The sequence below is a fragment of the Poecilia reticulata genome, linkage group LG6 (genome assembly GCF_000633615.1).
Source record: "Poecilia reticulata strain Guanapo linkage group LG6, Guppy_female_1.0+MT, whole genome shotgun sequence".
In the NCBI taxonomy this organism is placed as follows: Eukaryota; Metazoa; Chordata; class Actinopteri; order Cyprinodontiformes; family Poeciliidae; genus Poecilia; species Poecilia reticulata.
This window is the reverse complement of record NC_024336.1, coordinates 22,322,139-22,333,394: the sequence shown is the minus strand read 5'-3', so window position 1 is coordinate 22,333,394 and position 11,256 is coordinate 22,322,139. Positions and strand designations below refer to the sequence as shown.

General features: G+C 37.0%; 1 protein-coding gene across 16 annotated transcripts in view; it reads left to right on the top strand.

Moving 5' to 3' along the window:
• The first annotated feature begins 3,181 nt into the window (after positions 1-3,181).
• Positions 3,182-11,256, top strand: part of c2cd5 (C2 calcium dependent domain containing 5) — a 33,341-nt gene continuing 25,266 nt past the window's right edge. For 12 of the 16 annotated variants that reach the window (XM_017305310.1, XM_017305307.1, XM_017305305.1 and 9 more), the window contains exons 1-8: positions 3,182-3,486; positions 3,941-4,043; positions 5,226-5,312; positions 5,444-5,615; positions 5,702-5,797; positions 5,975-6,130; positions 6,225-6,456; positions 9,308-9,468. In XM_017305310.1, the coding sequence (XP_017160799.1) occupies positions 3,954-4,043; positions 5,226-5,312; positions 5,444-5,615; positions 5,702-5,797; positions 5,975-6,130; positions 6,225-6,456; positions 9,308-9,468 (994 nt within the window). In that variant the 5' untranslated portion in view covers positions 3,182-3,486; positions 3,941-3,953. Of the gene's footprint in view, positions 3,487-3,940; positions 4,044-5,225; positions 5,313-5,443; positions 5,616-5,701; positions 5,798-5,974; positions 6,131-6,224; positions 6,457-8,563; positions 8,680-9,307; positions 9,469-11,256 lie in introns of those variants that run through there. The other 4 variants (XM_017305311.1, XM_017305309.1, XM_017305308.1 and 1 more) reach the window with 2 other exon arrangements.

Genomic DNA, 11,256 nt, shown 5'->3' with positions numbered 1-11,256 from the left:
AAATCAAGTTTACAACTACATTTTCATGTTTGGTGCACATTCCAGTTTAACTAGAGCTTTGTGCCACTTCAAGTGCCTTGAATCTGATGGACATCAGACTGTTAAGCTTGTCATTTAGCCCAGTAAAGATGACTTTTCTAGGCTGATGCCAGACATTTTCTTGTTTTCTTTATTTATAACACTGAAATGCTGTCATTTTTTGTTTTTAATGTTATCTTAGTCTCAAAGGTTGATCTTTTCCTTCTTGTTGCTGCTCATGCCTAACCATTGTAAAAATTCTAAGTTTAGATGTAGTTATTTTTGCTCTATGCTGGAAGAAAGACATCTTTGTTGTAATTTTGTTTTTCTTCTATTGTCTCTTCTTCTCAGGGACGTGTTACACTGCCTTGACAAATCCCAGGGGAAAGCTTAAATAAATAAATAAATAAATAAATAAAATAAAGAATACATTTCAGTTTCCTCAGTGTCATTGTCATAAACTTTGTAACACTAAGGTAAACTCTGAACTTGAAAAAGAAGATACTGTGGGTGAATAATATTACCGTGCACTTTCATACTGGATTTATACGTTTATATTGGGGCATGCTCTCCATTTCCCAGTCTAACGCAGTCACTTATCTCCAAATGCTAAAACCTTTCACTGAGCCCTTGACTTAATATATTCCCTCACAGTTTTCACATGTTCTGTTTCTCGTTGATGTAGAGATACCTCGAATTTATTCATTCCATAAATGCTTTAGCACCCCCAAATGGAAGTTAGATGTTGGCGGAGCTCTTGCAAATTAAATTTCTTTTTCATTTTTACAGACGAGGATGACTGTGGGCAGGAAGGATCTCCTGTAGTTGCTTGTAGTTCCTCTAGAAAGTAATCAGTGTCTAGAAAACAAAAGTCACCCATCTGTAGGCATTTGATATAAATCAAATGCATAAAAACTTATAGGTGTGTACTTGATTTGGTTTGTCATGTTTCAACACAGTAAAGAGCACAGGAAACATCCCTAATGGACTCCTGTGATCAAACTGATGGAGTGTAAGGTTGTCCTGCCAACATGTACTGTGGCAGGAAGTCTAAAATCCTGTTTCCGGACAGGATTTTCAGTTAGAATTGATGGAGTTTACCTACTAAAAGTTAGTGTGGAATGATTGTTGACAAGACATTAAGCGAAAAGATGAAAGGATTTCAAAAGATTAGCTGTTACTTTTTCAAACTGAAGTCAAATAGAATCTAAGGTATGAAAGTAAACATTATGCRGTAACATTCTGTTATCTTTCCCTGAAATCTCACTTTAAGTGAGAAATGTTTTAACCAGTTTCTAATCAAGGTTTCTTTCCTAAATAGGAATTTATTTATGGTTACGCAGTTTGTTTAAAAATAAAAAAAGTAAAAAAAATTCCCCAAACCTAAATGTATTCGCACCATAAAATATTGTTTTTTACATTATGTATGTCTGAAACAGCAAACATGGCTGCTCTTCCTTCTTGTAGTGCTCAATTTCAAATGTCACATGTGACATGCACTCGTGTACTTTATGCTTTTTAGAACAATACCAGCCTTTTATGCAGCGTGCCACACCCTCTGAATAAATAACTGGGTAGACCTGCAGGAGCTGCAAGAAACAGAAGAGAGGACATGTTTGTATGAGTTAAAAACTACAGTATTTTAGAAGGACTCACAAGTATATCTTAGTAAATTTAAATATTTGTCAGATTGAAAGTACCTTTTAAATATTAAAAACCTCTAAGTCAGTATAAAACATACTTTTTTAAATTATGATGTAATATTCTAATCTTCTAAACATGCATGTTGGAGCTAGTTTCAACTCAAGCATGCCTTATTTGAATTAACAGGTCTTTGCAGTGCCTCTGCTGAACTTGACAAGTTGTTGAGGTAATTCTTTCCTTTGAAAGAGGTGTGTTGGAGCAGGAACACACAAAATATCCAGGGCAACATGTCCCAAGGGCTGAAACACGAAAATATAAATACTGCTGCAACAGTGCTAATGAGCTAAGGGTCGTTTTCCCTCAAAAATTCATTTAAAATAATTCTAATTAAATTGACCCAAAACCTCTTCTGTCTTTTGTTCATTTTTCACTTTTTTTTGTTACAGCACTTGCTGAGCCTTTCAGCCACCTCAGACATGATTTATTTCTGTGAGATTGTTGGCAGATTTTGCAGGATTCTTATGACCCAGCTACATAGGCATACAAGAAACTAAAAGTACATTTGCAGCATTTTTTTTCAAGATAATCTGAATGAGTCCTCTTATTTTCATTTCCCAAATTCTTAAAACCTTGTAATTTTATAGAGGCATAGATTATTAATCATGTGACATCTATTTTATAATACAACTTTTTGATACAATTTTCATTTTTATTTCTTTATTTAAAATAATAAAAAGTGACATGTATTAAGCATGTATTTATATCATAGTAATTATCTCTAGTGATGTTTCCTGTCATGTACAACCACTGTCCTCACAGCATTCATCACAAAATGATATTCAAGATGGATTACAGATTTCCTCAGTTTTTGCTTACATATAAGTGTTTCAAATCAAACATGCTTATTAACTTGAGCAAATACAATAAGCAGTTTTAAATTGATTTCATTCATTAATAGAAAAAGCCATCAAAAAAACTTGCCGTTTGTGTAAAAAGGCATTTGATTGGTTTTGTTTATTGGTATTTGAGTAAAGGGTGTAAATACAAATGCACTGACTTTTATTTAATATTAGGCTACTTTTATTAAAGAAAATCATTTGTCATTTTTACTACGACAGTGCAATTAACAACATAATGTAATTTTTATGATATGGAAAAGGTATTGTCGACAACACATTAATCAATGAAAAACAAACCACACATTTTTAAGGTAAATGAAGACTATAGACGTCTTTAACAAATATTACACAAAAACGTTTTGCCTTGTCTGCTGATTGTTGCGCATGCCCTCTGCAAACGTTTACGCTGCGTTTCATGGACACAGTTTTTAAAAAATCTTTTAACGATGACAAAGATATATGAAGATAAAAAAAAATAACTCAGCACCGGCTGTTAAGAAAGACGTCTGATCGCATATTTTCAGTGTAAATAAAATAACTGCATCATCATATTGTAATAATTCTATGTTTGTACCATTGCGATATTTCTAAGAACGATTTTATGGGTTGTACGTGAAAGCAGCACACGGTACCCTTTGAAAACTCATTCATCACGATAGCTGTCATGCTAGCCGTTGTCATCGCAACCTGAAGTAAAATTGTTACCGCGACTGAAATGTAATGTAATTTACACACCCATGTGAATGATTATATATGCTAGTGGATATCGCCAAACACTTGCCAGCGTGGGGTACTGGGAACTAACGTGTCGTGTTATGGGAGAAACACGGAGGTCAGGCGAACGGTGGACTGTCAACAACAATAATGTCCGTGTGAAGCGACTCTGCTACCGCTGTAATTGTTCCTTCTCTACATTATAGCACCGGTAAGGATATTATTGTTCGCAGTGGGAGTGTGAAGAGTGTTTTGTTAAATATGTTGTTGGTCTGCAGGGGATGATCGTAAAAACATGGCCGATCAGGTAACCAGAGCTAACGAGATTCTGACTGCAATGAAGTTAACCTAAGTGGCTTTCAGGCTAGCCTTTATTGCTAACATAATCTAGCTAAGTTGTCGGCACTGTCATGATTATATAGGGACATTTGGTATTCACGTTCCGATTGTGTGTCACACTACATTCTTGGAATTGCTGAGATAAGTAAGCTTATTTACTTTTGAGGCTATAGATTGAGAACACGTTGCTATGTACTACAAATGTTTTGTAATGGCTAATCTTCAGCTTTACCACCGTTAATTTGATGACAACTGCCTTGGTTAGTTCACTTGTCAGTTGTAGGTTTATGCTTGCATTTATTGTTGTTATTGACATACCTTCACAGATCAAATTAAAACATGCCTGGGAAATTAAAGGCCAAAATCGTGGCAGGGCGCCACTTGCCTGTAATGGATAGAGCAAGTGATCTAACGGATGCCTTTGTTGAGGTAAGAGATGATGCTTTCACTACAACAATTTTATGTTTGTTTTTTTTTATTCGAAAAACCGCCATAATAATGTATGTGGAAACATATATGCACATTAGAAAATATTTGGAATCGAGCAAAATGCAACATTTTGGAGGAGATACTAGTTTGTTTCTGGAAAATCTAATATATATCAGAAAACGTATATTCACCCCTGCTTACCCTGGGGTAAAAAGCATAATCTGAGAAGCTGCAGGTAAATTACATAATTCTGAAAAATTTTATATTAGTAACACATCACATACACTTTGGCTTTTTAGGTATGCTTTTCTAAAAACGTGGGATTCAATGCCAAACAACAGCACTTTACAAAACGTTTGCTCAGTTTTGGATTTCCTGATCATCAATGATGGGTTAAGATATAAGATGTTAGTGCTTTAAGATTTGTACATATGTTTTATGCATGTTGTGCGCTTTGTAGGATGTGTTTTTCTAAATATTAAGTCATTTCCTTTGTCTTGTCTTTTGCGTATGTACAATATGCTGCAGATGATGTATCTTGTTTTCCTAATCACTTTATTGCGTCATTTCCCAAATGTGAAGAAATTAAGTTTTGCCCCTAAATTTTTATAATCCCAGTTTCAAATATACAACTTTATTGGGATTCAAGCATGCTTGTAATAATTGATAACTTGATTAACTTCCTGGTTAGTTGTTACCAAGCTTTGTTTTGATTAATTACCATCAGCATACAACTTTATTATTGATATCTGTTTCTATTAGGTAGGAAAGTAACTGCAAGCTAATTAGCATTTGGCTCATTAACATATCAATGGAGCAATACAAGATTTGTTCCAAAAATAGTTTGCTGGTGCTATTTATACATGTTTTTTGTTTTCCTCACATGAATGAAACACCAGGGCTTTATTTGTTTCTGTCTGTAACAGTAAGTCTAAAAATAATAGCTGCAGCATGTATGTAATGCTTTCTAGGTAAAATATTTTAAGTAATATTTGGTTTAATTATATCCTTCTTATTTTGAATATAAAAGAATTGGAGTATTATAGCAAAACATATTGGGAATTGTTTTAAATAATATGTACATTTAATTTTAATTTAAGCAACGCTTGCTTTCTTTAATGTGTTGCAGAGAGTTACTTTACTGGACTTTTAAAAGATATCTTTCCCTTTTCATTTTTCCAGGTCAAGTTTGGAAATACAACCTTCAAAACAGATGTTTTTCCCAAGTCCCTTAATCCACAGTGGAACTCTGAATGGTTCAAGTTTGAGGTAAAATAGATGTACAGTTAAATCGGACTAAATGTATCCCGTTCTCGACACAGCTTCTATGAATCTGAATTGTTTGTATTCATCTTCACTTTTGTTTTCTTCCTTCTCCTTGTCCTTCTGTCACTGTGCAGGTTGATGATGAGGACTTGCAGGATGAACCGTTGCAGATCACAGTGTTGGACCATGACACATACAGCGCTAACGATGCCATAGGGAAAGTTTACATTGACATTGATCCTTTGCTGTGTTCTGAGGCTGCCTCTGTCATCTCTGGCTGGTTTCCCATCTACGACACCATACATGGTATAAGACTAAACCTGGGTGAGAAACGTATAAATCCAGAGTTTCAGCTACTTCTTTGTTACAATGTTTGTGTTATTTTTCACTAGGAATCAGAGGAGAAATCAACGTCCTTGTAAAAGTGGAGCTTTTCAACGACTTGAACCGTTTCAGGCAGTCGTCTTGTGGGGTCAAGTTTTTCTGCAGTATGTTTTTTATTTCACAAGACATCTAAAGATGTCATTTATTTATGCGGTGAGACTGCGAGCTTTAAGCACCGTCAGTCTTAGAAATCTGCTAAAACCTGAATTGCAGCTGAAGAAAAGCTTTGAATTGAAACACATTTTCTCTCAGCGTTCTTTCTGTCCAAATTCCACCTCCAGCCGCATCTATTCCACGGGGCTACCGAGCAGCCATGGTGCACGGGTTTGTAGAAGAACTGGTGGTGAACGAGGACCCGGAGTACCAGTGGATAGACCGCATCAGAACCCCTCGGGCTTCCAATGAAGCGCGTCAGAGACTCATCTCTCTCATGTCTGGTACGACATGTCTGCCTGAAACTAATCCTCTTTGATTGGGAATAGGAAGAATTTGGATTTGTTAACATCACTGTGCGTTTTCCCCCTTGTTCAGGAGAGCTGCAGAGGAAAATAGGGCTTAAAGTTCTGGAGATGGGTGGGAATGCAGTAGTGGGCTACCTGCAGTGTTTTGACTTGGAGGGGGAGTCTGGCCTGGTGGTCCGGGCGATAGGCACCGCCTGCACTCTGGAAAAACACAGCTCCGGGAGCCTCGTGAACACACACACGCACCCTAACACAGCACCTGCTTCTAACGCCTGCAACTCCCCGTCTAAAGATGGAAAGGAGTGAGTATAAACCCAGAACACGGGCATGGACCTTACCTCTGTCTATGTGCAGATCGTTCTGCAGATCAAGTTTGTGAGAAAGACGACGGGCTGTGTGTGCATGAGAGGGAGACCATGTGGACAGAATGTACCGAATGCTTTTTTATTTCTTTTTTTTAAATTGTCCTTTTTTACAGCCCTGTGTGTGTCTCAGTATTAAGGACTCCCCTTTATATTTTATGTGTGTCGTGTCTTTTATATTGCATTCTGGAAATAATGGTGCAGAACATAACCTGAGACACACACATGCACACTACACATAAAGCCATCCCCAGCCCCTGTCCCTCTCACCTCGTCCTCTCCTTTAATCTGCTTTTGCTTGGCATTCTGCTCTGCTCTGCTTCTGCATGTTTCGGTTCTCATTACAGTGATAAATATTTAGCGCATGTGTTTGGCTCTGCTTTTAACACTGTTCTGTCTTTGTCTGGTTCTGATTGTCTTATTCTCTTGGCTAGTGGTTTTTCATCTAGCTTCCACTGGCTCAGCTACACTTGAGTGCATGCAGGCTTCTGATGGGCATCGATACTGTAGATTTGTGAATGTAATGATGAGGTACAAGAATATCTTCTGGTAATGATTATACCGGTAACATACAGATTTAACGGTTTTTGGTGAGGGTAGTAGTCTGAGCAATATATATAAAAAAAAAGTAAAAAGTAAAAAAAGGAATATTTCTGCAACTTTGTTAGAACACTGGTAGAACACTACGTCAGTATTTCACCATTTACTAAATTGGATGCATTATCAATGGATTAACTAGACCCTTTAAAAACCTTTATTAACAAATATTAAAGATTTCATCTTTTTTTTAGTTCATCTAGTCAGAGATGTTGATATATTTGTTTTAATGTATGATTTTATTTTAATCTGTTTATCAGAATTTCATTGTTTGGGAGGAAAAATGTTGCAAAAGTTTTGGCCAACTTTTCATTAGCTCAAATTAGAGGTGCCTCAATCAGCCGGATTGAGATTGTAATGGACCATTTTCCTTTGATCAGCTCTGATTGGTGAACTAAAAAGAAAAAATCAAAATCAAAAACTTTCACAATTTTCTGTCTAAAAAATGCGTAATCTGTGAAAGGAAACTCAAGGTCACGTGTATTTAAAGTATTTTCAACATAATTGATCAATCTTGATTTTAAAAAAGCAATATATTACTAGAAAAATGACACATTTCTCAATTTTCTTCACATAATCTGTGTTTTTCTCGTGATGATTAATCTCTATTTCAGAGGTTTAGCTGTTTGTATGGGACAAAAAACGAAAGACAAAAAAAAAGAAAAAATGTTGGAAGGACGCCCCATCTTGTGGTATGGAGTGGACCAAAACGTCACTTTAAGGTATTGCTGTCCACCTGGTAGTTGTAAGAACATAAATCAGAAATAAATCAGAAACATTTGATCAATAATTTATTCACTTGATTTTGTTAAACAGGCAGAAGTGATGCTCTTTTTTTTTTTTTTTTTTTTTTACAGGAAATATAAAATTAAATGCAACACACTTTCTTACCTTAGGAACTTTTTTTTTTTTAAACAACCAACTTGTCCTACATACAGTTTTTACTCCATCCATTTCTGTGTTGTCTCCAAGCAGTCACATACTCCATTCCACACATTCTATTTTCAAAAAATAATAAAGAAACTGATTTTCAGGATGAAATTTGTCGTTTACCCAACTTAATATTAGTACTGCAGGAAAAGAGATATTTAAAAATAATGCTTTTAATAAGAAGAGTTTATTTTGGCCATTTTCTGCTATATGCATCCCTGCTCTGTATGACTGAGAAGCAAAGATGAGTGCTGTGCATGAGTTACTTGTTGCTTTTACATAACTAAGTTAAACAGTGTCTGTGTCAGTGGGGTAAGCTACTTTCTTCCTTGCTTTTCATTACCTTTTGACCTTCTTGTTTTTTTTCAACTGCAGTGTTGTGCTGGTTTTTGTGTGCGCTTCTTTTATCCCTCTCTCTGCCCACATTTGGATTGGGACATTTCTCACCTATGTCCAAATCGGTCTTGCGTCCTTCTTTCTCTTTTTCTCTTTCTCTCTGTCTGTGTGCTGATCGGCCCAGGTCTCCCCTTGCCCATGGATGTCGCTCCACCCACAACAGTCCAGTGCATTCAGCCTGCAGCTCCCAGAGGCTGTCCCAGAACTTCTCTGTCTCTGTTCCCACACTCATCTTCACTGGTACGCAGAGGCAGCGAAGGAAAGCAGTTCACAGGAACAAGACAAAATTTAAAATAAAAGTGTTTCTAACTGATTGYTTAAAAATAAAAAAAGGGAATTTTATATTTTGAAGGAGAGCACTTTACAGGACAGATGAGTCCCAACAAAAGGCAAAACAGGGCCTTCATTTGATAAATGACACTAGTAACTTTTATTTTTTTGTTTGTCAATTGTTCATCATGAACAACAGCATCTTATTGGTTTTCAGAGGAAGCGCCTGCTGTGTCTCTACATTCCCCTGACCTTTGCTCCACTCTAATGGGACACATGCTTCGGCTTGTCATCCTGTTTTCTTTTTCTTTTTAAGTCTTCTTTTGTGTTTTGCCACTTTGCTTTTTATTGTTGTGTGTTTGCGTGCCTTTCTTTGTGAGTTCCCCTTTTGCTTTCTCTGCTTGCTTTTTAGTTTTCCCCGGCCATCCATAGCACATCGAGAACACACCTCACCCAAAGCAAACATGTCACACATTTTAAGAGAGAGAGTCCACTTCCCCACTTAGGAGCAACATTGCACATATGATCACACACAGAGGAACGCTCCGAGGGTGAGGCGGTGACTGACGAGTGTGCGTGTGTCATGTTCTCCTGGCAGGCCGGTATTTGGTGAGGATCTGCCCTCGTCCTCCGGCCCGCCCACCCCTTTCCGAATCCTCCCCACATCCTCCTCCTCTCCTCCCCCCTTCTCTCCCTCCAAGCCATGCAGCCGTCAGTCCTCTTCATCAGACACAGACCTCAGTTTGACGCCCAAGACGGGTAAGAACACTCTGCCCATACCCCTCCTTCATTCTCATCATTCTGTACTCCTAACACCAACTGCTGGTGCTGCTATGGTGATGGTTTTTGTTTATTTTGTTCTTTCGTATTTAATTCCACATTTGTTTACACATGATTTTTTTTTTTTGTTCTTAACCCCTTTTTTTTATTGTGAATTTTGTTGTGAATGTTTGTTTAGCCATACCCTGCTTCCCATTTGTCCTCAGTGGCCTGGTGTATCTTTCAGTCTTGCTGTACGAAAAGTGTATCTGCAGTGTGAAGATGCACCAGATCTCTGTTTTAGCTTTTCCTCCACTTATTTTGTGGTGTTAGAAGCACTGTGTCTCAAGAGAGGGCTGTTTGTGATTTGAGGTAACTTTCTCATCGGCGGCCATTAAACTTGTGCCTGATTCCAGGTGTAGCAAGGTCAGAATGAACAAAAGCACTCGAATGTAGTGTTTTACCTTAAACTTCCTTTATGAAGCACTGGAGATGGCGCAATGTTTTCATATTTCCACATAGTGAACCCTATTCAGGTTTAATCTTCATGTCCATCCTTGCTAATCAAGATGCAAGTAGAAAAGCCTCACAACGACCATTTGCCCTGTTGGTAAAATCCGATCAGAAAATCTAAACCGAAGTTTCTTATTTTTCAAGACAATGAAAGTCCTGCAAAATAAATCACAATGTCATTGTACACAACATTAATATCGCAAAGATCTGCTAGAACAGCAGATACCATTAGCTAATTAAGTAACTGGCATTCATACTCTCAATGCTAGTAACTGCTCAGTGCAGTTTAAAAAAATGTTTTAAAAGGTCAAGTGTTGGTCAGGTGGTAAAGTCAACAAACCCAAGCAGTAAGACATTAGCACTGTTAAGTATTTGATTTATTGCAAGTCATATGACATCTACGAACATTATCATGTGCCGCATGTTTTCCTAACTGTGCATTCACTAAGGATTTTAACCCATTAAACAGAATTGCAGTAACTTATCCACTGGGGCACATAAAAGTTTATAATGCAGTGATTCAGTCAGGCTCCAAAAACAACTGTTATAACCTACATAGAAAGTAACTCACCCAGAAAGCCTCCCATTATCCACTGCTCGATAAAATCCTGACTTGTGAGAGAATGTATTTTATCTGTTTAGGAACAAACAAGGAATTTACAGAAAAGAAATCTCTTGATTATTCAAGATAACTATTTAGTTGATGTAGACTAGAGTTGGAGTTTACAAATCTATTATTTTTCTTTTATTGGCAGTTGAAAGTTGTCCAAGTAACAATGCTGCTTGAGAGGCAGATCTTAGTGGTGAGCAATCCCAGGATGCATTGCATTTAGACTTAAATTAATATTCTGGTTGGTCTCCATCTATCCTCAAAGCATCTTGAGTGGCTGGATTTAGTACGGTTCAGACACAATCAAGTTGTTCATGATGAACAAAAAAAATATATACAACTTTGTGACTACGGAAATATTTTTAGTTGCAAAAACCAGAAGCAGGCATGGCTTAGCTCCCATTAGAGGGTCAACCATTATTATATCTATGGTAATTAAGAGCTTTGATGTCTGATGGCAAAATAAACAGCCCAGCTCAAGCTCACTGAAGCCTAAAAAGCCAGGTTTACCTTGGAATAAGCTAGTGATAATTCTGGATTTCTGCTGTGTGCACCAGTTTCAAAATCAAATTTTTACATCCTCCTTTCTTTCTGATGTATAGCAATATGTTTTATTTTCTCTTAATAATCAAGGCCGGGTTAACATTTAAACTTGAATTTATATA